The 11238-nt window shown below is 40.2% G+C and overlaps 1 protein-coding gene across 2 annotated transcripts; it reads right to left on the minus strand.

Moving 5' to 3' along the window:
• Positions 1-3300: 3300 nt before the first annotated feature.
• On the minus strand, positions 3301-10234 carry agr2 (anterior gradient 2). 2 transcript variants are annotated; one of them, XM_061825396.1, is made up of 8 exons: positions 10100-10234; positions 8911-8982; positions 8766-8829; positions 8618-8670; positions 8438-8514; positions 6672-6735; positions 3609-3692; positions 3301-3532 (listed from the first exon to the last, which is right to left on the minus strand). In XM_061825396.1, exons 1-8 carry the CDS (start codon positions 10185-10187, stop codon positions 3483-3485), a joined length of 552 nt encoding a protein of 183 aa, XP_061681380.1. In that variant the 5' UTR covers positions 10188-10234; the 3' UTR covers positions 3301-3482. The 2 variants fall into 2 exon arrangements, with proteins under 2 accessions (XP_061681380.1, XP_061681389.1); XM_061825405.1 differs by having other exon boundaries at positions 8911-9032; positions 10100-10138.
• Between the last annotated feature and the right edge of the window lie 1004 nt (positions 10235-11238).

Raw genomic sequence — 11238 nt, forward strand, 5'->3', positions numbered from 1 at the left:
TATTTTAAAATTGTAATTCACGTAAGCAAGACAGATTCAGAATTTAAAGCACAAATAATAATAATATTTTTAGAACATACCTCGCGGGGTCCTTATATGGTCCTTGCGGGATACCATTCCAATCTTTGTTGTTTATGTTGGCGTGTGTTGTATGGGAATGCAAATATGTTCAGTTTGATTTCATGCATAGCCTAGCTAATTAGCTACTCTTTGATAATTGTATGTCAGATGTCAGGTTGGCTGTTTAGCTATTAGTGTGGATTTTTATGTTTACCTACCTATTGTAATACCTGGTTATAAGTGGATAGGATTTTCAATTGGTTAACACTGTTAGTTTAGGTTGGTATTTTCATACATTTTATTCCTGTACAGTACAGACGTAATTGACAACTCACCAACTGCTGTATATTTCTTCTCACTATTTACAGTTTCACTCTGCTTCAATTGTTCAATAAAGGAATGCTGATCTACTGGCTCTTGAACAGAGTTTGGCTGGCTGTTAATTCTGAGCATGAGCATGTTAACACGTTGAAAGAACAGTATAAATACCATACCAGATCGGTCGTGGCCCGAGATAACAATGCCCGCCCCTGGCACCAATAACCTTACGGCATCGGTGGAAATTCTGCTATTGTGGGTCGACGACATAAAAGAGGAGGAAAGCGGATTCGTCGGCAGAATAAGAAGAGGAATGGACAGAGCCTACAACTGAGTGTTGGGACTTTGAATGTCGGGACTATGATAGGAAAAGCTCAGGACTTTGGTGACATGATGATTAGGTTGAAAGGTTGACATACAATGAAGAGAATGAGTATTTGAACACCCTGCTATATTGCAAGTTCTCCCACTTAGAAATCATGGAGTGGTCTGAAATTTTCATCGTAGGTGGCTGTCCACTGTGAGAGAGATTATCTAAAAAGAAAAATCCAGAAATCACAATGTATGATTTTTAGCGATTTATTTGTATGATACAGCTGCAAATAATTATTTGAACACCTGCCATTCAGTTAGAATTCTGACTCTCAAAGATATTTTAGTCCACCTTTAAAAGTCCACCTCCACTCCCATGTATTATACCAGAGTCAAAATTGTACAACTCCATACAGCTGGAAAGGGCTACGGAGAAATTGCCAAGAAGCTTGGTGAAAAAGGTCCACTGTTGGAGCAATCATTAGAAAATGGAACAAGCTAAACATGACTGTCAATCTCAATCGGAGTGGAGCCCAATGCAAGATATCACCTCTTGGGGTCTCAATGATACTTAGAAAGGTGAAGAATCAGCCCAGGACTACACGACAGGACTTGGTCAATGACCTGAAAAGAGCTGGGACCACCGTTTCCATGGTGACTGTTGGTAATACACTAAGACGTCATGGTTTGAAATCATGCATGGCACGGATGTTTCCCCTGCTTAAACCAGCACACGTCAAGGCCCGTCTGAAGTTTGCCAATGACCATTTGGATGATACAGGGGAGTCATGGGAGAAAGTTTTGTGGTCAGATGAGACCAAAATTGAACTTTTTGGTCATAATTCCACAAACCGTGTTTGGAGGAAGACAAATGATGAGTTCCATCCCAAGAACACCATCACTGCTGTGAAGCATGGGGTGGTAGCATTATGCTTTGGGGTGTTTTTTTTGCACATTGGACAGGACGACTCGACTGTATTAAGGAGAGGGTGACCGCGGCCATGGATTGTGAGATTTTGGGGAACAACCTCTTTCCCTCAGTCAGAGCATTGAAGATGGGCCGTTTTCTTCACTGTATTGTCCATCCAAGTGAGCAGGTGAAAAGTAGTAAGGCTAGTAGTTAAGGGTTTAAATTATTTTACCATAGAGCGGATGGGAAGAGAAATGGAGTAGGGATTATTTTAAAGGAAGAGCTGGCTAAGAATTTCTTGGAGGTGAAAAGAGTATCAGATCGAGTGATTACTGGCTATGACCCACAGGTAGGATGTGACCTAGAGTTGAAAATTTTTTGGGAAGGAACTAGATGAAGTAGTTCTGAGCATCCCAGACAGAGAAAGTTGTGATTTGTGCAGATTGTAATTGACATGTCGGTGAAGGAAACAGGGGCGATGAAGAAGTGATGGGTAAGTATGGCATCCAGGAAAGGAACTTTGAGGGACAGATGGTGGTTGACTTTGCAAAAAAGATGAAAATGGCAGTAGTGAACACTTTTTTTTCCCGGAAGCAGCAGGAACATGAAGTGACCTTCAAGAGCGTTGTTAGAAACACACAGGTGGATTATATTGCAGACAATGTAATCTGAAGGAAGTTGCTGAATGTAAAGTTGTGGTAGGGGAGACTGTAGCTCGACAGCATAGGATGGTGGTGGGTAGGATGACTTGGGTAGTGGGTAGGAAGATTAGGATAAAGGTATCGCAGAGAACCATGTGTTGGAACTAGGAAAGGAAGAATGTGTGGCCTTTTGGGGTGAAACAAGCTCTCGATGGACAGGCTCCTGGAAGACTTAATTCTCTTCTTACTGTAGCTTTTAAGCAGCACAGCCAAAGAATAACATCACAATGATCCATCAGGTTTGAGATGTATGGACTTCATCTGAGGTTTACAACAGGTCAAATATGTTTTTCCTCAAATATAAAGCGAGAAACTCTTCACAGGCCAAAGAATTGTATTTGATTACTTGGACTACCAATGGTGGCACGGTGGCGCAGCTATAGAGTGTTGGCCTAAGAGTTTTGAGGACAAGGGTTCAAATCCCAGCCCCACCTGTGTGGAGTTTGCATGTTCTCCCCGTGCCTGTGCGGGTTTTCTCCAAGCACTCACGTTTCCTCCTAAAAAATATCCATTAATTGGAGACTTGAGATACTAAATTGCCTCTAAGTGTGATTGTGACTGTTGTCTGTCTCCATGTGCCTGTTGACAGCTGGGATAGCCTCTTGCACTCCCCGCGACCCTTGTGAAGATAAGCGGCTCAGAAAATGGATGGATGAAATATAGTGAGTTCTACGTATAAGTCAGAAAGGCAAAGAAAACAAACAAAAAAAAACGTTCATGATAAAATCTAAAAGGTACACTGATGGTGTAGTGGTGCACACTCCTGACTTTGGTGCAGGCAGCATGGGATCGATTCCCACTCAATGATGGTGTTGATATCCGCCCTGTGACTGACTGGCGAACAGTTCAGGGTGTACCCTGCCTCCTGCCCTTTGACAGCTAGGATAGGCTCCAGCACTCCCCACGACCTTTGTGAGGATAAGCGGCTAAGAAAATGGATGGATGGATAAAATCAAAACATTTTCAAATTTATTTGAAAGACATAGTGGATAAACAAATGTGTCATTTAGCCTTGAGACCCCAAGACATCCAAATCCTCTTTTAAAATTGTGACCCCATGGATTCTCTCGGGTTAAGAACAATAATGAAAAATAATGGGATTTAGACATAAGAAGAACTTCCTTTTCCAGGTTATCTGCACTGACAAGATGCTGAGGCCATTGTGCGTTTTGTCAACAGGCTCAAAGCTCAGACTTGAGCAGTTTCTTGGCCTTCTGCATGTTGCTGATCACTGGAGGAGAGAGAGAGTGTTACGTTCAACATTGCTCGTGTTCATCGGACGATGTGGTGGCAGAGAGTCGTCTCACAGAGTTTGATGTCATTTGGTTCATAGGCATACATGCGGTTGGCGTAGCGACCAGTGATATCAGCCCTCACTGTCATTGAGGGGTCTAAGAGAGAAACAAACAGTCAAGATATTAGTGATATAAATTGGAAGTCAAATATTGGGGAAAACATCTCAATAATAGGGGGATGCTATGAATGCCTTTTTGGAGGAAAAACAACAGGGAATGAGTTTAAATGAACATTTATTGTACATAAAAAAGATATCTAAATGTTATTTTTCTCTGTGATTTTGCTTCTTGTGGCTACTTTCATTTTATGAAATACATGACTCTATCGTTAAAATCGTTATTTTGCAGAAATATTCAGTATGCATCCTTGTATGTAGGGTTATGGCACATGATAGCACATGATTTTGAAAGTGCACCAAAACGGGCATCCTTCATTAGAAAGAAATGAGTTGGCTTGGCTTTCTGCTGCATGAAGACTTTGAAATCTTTATAGTAGTTCCATGGTTTTTGAATGTTGTCTGGTCCAAAGAGACTCAGTGCCCAGGAGACAGTTGTCATGGAGACTGTATATTTTCTTGGTCAATATCCAGGTCTACAGGAAACCATTGAATAGGTTTTGCATTCCCATCTTATCCTCAATACTGTTGACAACTTTGGACATACCACGATCAAATCCAAGTGTTGTGTGACTATCACAAAAGATTTGTCCAGCTGTTTCATCTCAGTTGAACTTAATTGCCAGTACAGCCGCCACACCTTTGGTGTGAGCTGTGGAGTCAGTCATGTGAACATTTACAGCTTTGTAGAGTTCCTCTGCTGTATGTCCAGATGCAACGTCTAGAAGCTTAATGTCAAATGCTATTGCATCTGCTGTATTTTCAGTGGTTTCTGTAGCAATCAAGTCAAGTAAGTATAAATCAATCAAGTGGCAAGTTTTCCTTTAAATCTTGTAGACCTTCACTAGTCAAATGAGTAAATAAATGCATGCATTCAGTTTGGCCACATAATGGTCTACATGATATTGATGATAAACTCTCTCAGTGTGTTATTTAGGCAAAAATGCGCGTATCTGCGGTTTTCACATATATTCCAGTAGCCAAGAGAAGCCAACTCTAAATTTCATTGATTTTGAAAAATGTAGTTTTTATGTGTATGTGGTTAATTTGAATTCATTCCCGGCCTTTTGTAGAATTATAGCCCCCCTCTGTGCAAAAGGGCTAACAGATCCCTCTGGGGTGTTTTGCAGCAACATAACAGGTTCTCTCCAGTCGTGTTAATGGTAAAGACCGCTTGATTGACAAAGAGAGTTCATTTGTAAATTAACCCAAATATTGAACTCTAAAATGTATTTCTTTTGGTTTAATGGAAAAGGCATACTGCCCAATAGGAGAGAAATTCTATGGATAGGTTTCCAACTAGCGGCATGGTGGCCTCAGCTGGTAAAGCTTTGGCCTCATTCCCGGACCCGCCTGTTTGAAGTTTGCATGTTCTCCCCGTGCCTGCATGGGTTTCCTCCGGGTGCTCCGCTTTCCTCCCACATTACAAAAACACGCAACATTAATTGGACACTCTAAATTGCCCCTCGGTGTGATTGTGAGTGAGGTTGTTTGTGTCTATGTGCCCTGCGATTGGCTGGCAACCAGTTCAGGGTGTACCTGGCCTCCTGCCTGTTGACAGCTGAGATAGGCTCCAGCACTCCCTGCGACCCTTGTGACGATAAGCGGCAAAGAAAATGACTGGTTGGATGGATGGATGGTTTCTGATTACGCTATTTGTGTGTCAACGAGGTCAGAGAACAGAGGTGATGGGTGGAGCGTGAAGATTTTTTCTATTGTTAATTTAGCCAACTGGTCTAAGGACTGTGGTGAAGTCGTGGAAACCTATCCATATACAAAGCGCTAATGTGATTCGGTGTCAGTCAAGTGTCCAAGGGAAACAAAGAGCATCATGGGTAAAGATTGACATCCCTCCCAGCCAATGGGATGCCAGGAAATGCTTCGTGATAGCCAATGGGCGAGCAGATCTATTGCTCCACACAAACCGGGATATTTACGTTTGGTGGAATTTGGGTCTGTGAATCCAGCGCCTATTTTTTCATTTCGTATCCTGATTTTTCTTTTTTAACTGCAGACAATATTTTTCAGAGGAGGGGTTTCGTAACCTTTTTTTTTAGACGTTCGTAAGTAGAAGTACCATCCATCCATTTTCTTAGCCTGTTATCCTCACGAGGATTGCGGTGCTGGAGCTTATCCCAGCTGTCAGTGGGCAGGAGGTGGGGTACACCCTGAATTGGTTGCCAGCCAATCGCTGGACACATCAAGACAAAGAGCCACACTCACAATCACACCTAGGAGCAATTTAGAGTGTCCAATTCATGTTGCAAGTTTTGGGGATTTGGGAGGAAAACGGAGTGCACAGAGAAAACCCACACAGGCACGGGGAGAACATGCAAACTCCACACAGGCGAGGCCGGGATTGAACCCTGCACCTCAGAACTGTGAGGCCAACACTTTACAGCTGAACCACCGTGCCCCTTTAGAAGTACCACTGTATATATATAAAAAATTGAGTTAGCATCCTCATAAAACATGTTGCACATCATAAACTTTATTTGGCATACATAACACTAAAGACATTTTGCCTTTAAAAGATTGATTAAAAAAAAAGTTATCACCATTTCAATTATAATTCTGCGATTGGCTGGCAACCAGTTCAGAGTGTACCCCGCCTCCTGCCCGTTGAGAGCTGTGATTGGTTCCAGCACTCCCGCGACCCTCATGATGATAAGTAAATATTGGATGAATGGATGAATTATAACTGATAATTTGAAATACCCATCCATAGGGTAAATTGATTTTCAAAAGGAAATTCAGTGGTGTATGTCTTTACCTTTATTGCGCAAATTATATGAAAATGATAGTCAAAAAAAAAGGTGGTTTTAATGTGAAATTTTTTCCGTTGTGTAATGGTCAAATATTTTCCCAGTATTTTCCCAGTATCTACCAATACACTTTCAAAACACATACAGTAATTTATGAAATTAAGATTTTACTCTTTGCCATATTTGACGCTTACCAACAAAAATGATTCTGGGAACATACTGTCCATCTGGGGAGAGATTTTTGTCTGTGGTTTCATACTGTGGAGAAGAAAAAAAACATTACAGGCTTTGTCACCAGATTTACACACTTCCATTTATAGAATTTTTCAGAACAGTGATGGAATTCATTTCATGTGAACACGCATGTGACAGACGATTCTCCGCTAGGATAAAGGGCAAGTCTATAAAACAGTGGTGAGGCCGGCCATGATGTACGCATTAGAGACGGTGGCACTGAAGAAACAACAGGAAGCAGAACTTGAGGTAGCAGAAATGAAGATGTTGAGGTTCTCGCTTGGAGTGAACAGGTTGGATAGGATTAGAAATGAGCTCATTAGAGGGACAGGGGAAGTTGGATGTTTTGGAGACAATATTAGAGAGAGCAGGCTTAGATGGTTTGGACATGTGAAGAGGTGAGAGAGTGAGTATATTGGTAGAAAGGTGCTGAGGATGGAGGTGCCAGGCAAAAGAGCGAGAGAAAGACCAAAGAAAAGGTTGGTGGATGTTGTGAGGGAGGACATGAAGACTGTAGGGGTTAGAGAGGAAGATGCATGAGAGAGGCTTAGATGGAAAAAGATGACATGCTGTGGTGACTCCTAATGAGACAAGCTGAAAGAAAAGAAGAAGTGAACACGTCATGTTATACATCATTTCAATTTATGAACACCAGCCTTCCCCCCCAAAAAAGACAAAAATTGTTGTGTGTATTTTCGTGCAGGGCGGTGGATAATATTGTACTTATGTAAATTGTACGTATGTAAAAACATACAGTAATGACATAAATGAATAATGAATTATCAATTCAATGGTGCCACTTCTGGTGGTCATGCTTTGGCCACATGGAGGAAGTGTAAGACAAACTGTCACCTTTACAATGGACCCTCTCATGCTCGCAGTTCAGAACCCTGGGATTCACCTGTGAATGAATTTTTATTTTTTTAAAGTTCTCTTTTTTTCCCTTTTTTAAATTTGGTATGTTTTTCGTATTTCTTTTGGGTTTTTTTGTGGGGGGGGGGGTGTGGTAGTAGGGAACCAACCAGCGAAGTACTTATTGGTAGTTTACCCCTGCTTAAGAATTTTTGGGGTGTTAAAAAAAAAAGAGAATTTTTATTTTCCCAATTGTTGGTGTTTTTCAATACAGACATAATTTTGCAATTTTCAGTCAGACCTGATCTACTGTACTGTTTGTTTATTGAGGGTATTATGAATCTCACAATTCTAGGCAATCATGCTTGGAGGCAGCAGCCAATCATATTGCAGCGGTTTCCTGCCTTGAATTCAAGCAGGATTCATAATGCATTATTGAGTCATCTCAGCTCATCTATTAGTTCATCATTCTACACAGATGATAAAGAATATATGACTGTGTATACTATTATGTTTGTCTGTCTTTATTGCTGGATTGCTGTTTAAAGGTTTAAAGCAATGTTAATTATCATTAGGCAAGTGGACGGAAGAGTGGGCATCTTAGTTACACAAATTGTAATCTGTTTTATGTTTGGTTTGGTTAGGTTTGGCACTACGTCGGGCATCTGGTTTAGGGGGCAGACTTGAGAGTGTTGATGGATATTTTATTTTGTGTGTGTGTGTTCATCATCTACAGTATAAAAGATATAACACACGTGATGATTCCCCTGTCCCTTCAAAATGTGTAGCGGTCTCTCACATTTAAAACAAATCAGGTACGATGTTCAAAATCTCTGTCTGTACCCTGTTTTACATTTCAGAATCTGTGACCTACCACTATGTTGAGTGCAACAAAATCTTCGTCAAGAATTTTTTGGAGCTCATTGTCCTCAGCAAACACTTTCTTCAGTGCTGCAGGAAGAACAAACAAACCTTTCAGTCTTGACACCTGATTCAACAGAATGTTTGACTTGTCTTTTTCTTTTCTTTTTTTTGCGCCCATGGTTAAACTTACCCAGGCAGTGTGGACAGTCCTCCAGGTGAAAGAGGACCATCAAGGGCTTGTTCCTTCAAGGGTGCATTGTTCAGAGTCATGTCAGGATTTCCAGTGTAGGAACAGCACAAAATGCAACACTCAAGTTCGTGATTTTTTTATTTCTTACTTTGACCTGGCCCAATAGAGTGCTTCTTCATAGGTTTGGGCCCAAATCAGCTGATCACCCCATCCTGGAGTGAAATGAACAATATCAAAGATGCAAAATTCGTGACATACTAGCATTTTTCTCGATGCTGAACGTTCTCACCAACCTCTTGATAGCGTTTGAGGACTCCGCTTCCCCGTCTTTGGGGTGTATTTGCCAAATGTAAAGGACACAGCCACTAGCACCAAGAGGAGTGACAGGGATGTTTTGATCATTTTTGCAAGCTTACTGGAAGAAAATCATTCGGATCAATTGCTGGAAGCACTTCACTGAACTTTGCAACAGACTAAAATCTACACTTGATAACGTTACGACTTTATCATTGCATTCGGGTATCATTACTACTTTATTATCATAACATCACCATTTTTTCACCTGTTATACCATCATTCTCGTAACTTTAAAATTCTGTTTGTGAAACTTTGGCTTTTATTTTTATTTATTTATTTTTTGCTGTGCTGTGACATTGGTGCCCGTCCAGATTATTATCATATCTAAATGTAATCTCTTGCAACATTAGAACTTGTAATACAGAGACTGTACAGTATTGGTAAAAAAAATTCTCACTTTATTTGCTCATAATATCCTGACTTTACTTTTGTAGCATTACAGCTTTTGTTGTGACTACAAAATTCATAGCAAGGTTTTATATAACATCTTTATTCTGGTAAAATTAGGACCTTTTGTCAGAATAATCACCAGTGTTCAGAAAAAGGATAGAAGATTGCTACTTTGTTCATTTGACTTTACTTTTTCATCATAGTAATTCTGTATTTAAACATGACATTCTGATTTTAATTTAAATTTTTCCATAGCATTATTTTTCCCTAATAGCATCAATTCTTAAATTAGACCAGGCCTATGACTAAAAATGTATCTAATCCAATAGTTTTAAAATCAATTAAACCACTTTTATATCCACCTGACTAACTTGCTACCATTGATCATTTGGAGCACATTTTCTCCTCTCTAGTTATTATCAGTGTACTATGAAATATTTTCGAGGTTTACTTACTAATGTGAATCAATTTCAAAGAAACTCTTGTAACATTCAGGAATGAAAAAAGATTGCTCTTTTACAAAGATGTTTGAAAATGTAAAAAAAAAATTTTTACATTGTATAATCTTTTATCTTTTGTTCAACATGTTCAGAGTGACCCATTAAATCATTTAAACCGAATGGAAGATTTTAAAATGTTGCTTTCCCCCCGAATACTGTAAATGTATTAAAAAAGCATTTTTAAAAAGATCTCTTCAAATGTGACACACAAAGCATGGCAGTATCTCTTACTTACCTGTCCCTGGTCGGTTGGGTGAGAATGGTAGCGAATCGCTGTTCCAGGATCTGTGTTTTAGACTTACCTGTTCCATATTTAAATACATATCCGGCTCCGGTCCCGCCCTCTACCCACCTACTCCATACAGGAGCACCTCAGGCACTTTCATGTCCTTGATGGAAGCGCACCATGTAGTACTTGATTTAGACTTTAACCAACATATAACATCCATCCAGCTGTAATATCCATTCTGGTTTTGTTCATTTTTAAGAAGCAAATACCAATAATGTTTTTTTTTCTATGCAAATATCAATAAACTGTAAATATTGTGTATGTAGTCATTAGAAGCACCCGTGCTTTTTTATTTTATATAGTATTGACGTTTATATAAATATACACACGGCAGCATGGTGACTCAGCTGGAAAGCATTGGCCTCACAGTTCTGAGGTCCAGAGTTCAATCCTGGCCCCATCTGTGTGTAGTTTTTCATGTTATCCCCGTGCCTGCGTGGGTTTTCTCCGGGCACTCCAGTTTCCTCCCAGATCCCAAAAATATGCAACATTAATTGGACACTAAATTGCCCCTAGGTGTGATTGTGAGTGCAGCTGTTTGTCTCAATGTGCCCTGCGATTGACTGGCAACCAGTTCAGGGTGTTGCCTTCTGCTTGTTGACACCTGGGATAGGCTCCAGCACTCCCCGTGACCCTCGTGAGGATAAGCGGTGAAGAAAATGGATGAATGGAAGTTCAATTTTAAATCTGCTCTGCTGCCTACTACTAAGTGCTTGGAGGAAGGACACTTGAAGGACGATGACTGGACGCAACGTGATTGGCCAGCAAGACCGGTCATACAATCCAATGATGCAGAGCCCGTGACAAACACACAGCAAATGAACAAAAGGACTTATTTTGTTATTGTTTGGGTCATATGCATTACCATCTTGATAATGCTCACTACAATATATATGTTCATTGATTTATATGATTTCATCATCATCATTTTTTATATTATAGTTCTATTATTGGATTGAATTATAACTTGTTCCTACTATCATGAAGTTTCTTCACTAATTGGACATGATTCACCCGCTTATAGTCAGCTTTGTGTCATGCTTTTTGACTCTAAACTATGTTCAGCCGCCATCTTTGATTTTTCT

The sequence above is a fragment of the Syngnathoides biaculeatus genome, chromosome 1 (assembly GCF_019802595.1).
Source record: "Syngnathoides biaculeatus isolate LvHL_M chromosome 1, ASM1980259v1, whole genome shotgun sequence".
NCBI lineage: Eukaryota > Metazoa > Chordata > Actinopteri > Syngnathiformes > Syngnathidae > Syngnathoides > Syngnathoides biaculeatus.

Bases quoted from the DNA above. Each gene is read 5' to 3' on its own strand.
- agr2 (XM_061825396.1), bottom strand. From the start codon at position 10,187: ATGTATTTAAATATGGAACAGGTAAGTCTAAAACACAGATCCTGGAAC. The intron at 8,983-10,099 runs GTAAGTAAGAGA...TCTTGGTGCTAG, and splicing joins ACCCAACCGACCAGGGACAG to TGGCTGTGTCCTTTACATTT. The intron at 3,693-6,671 runs GTAAGCGTCAAA...TTTCTCTCTTAG, and splicing joins TCCCAGAATCATTTTTGTTG to ACCCCTCAATGACAGTGAGG.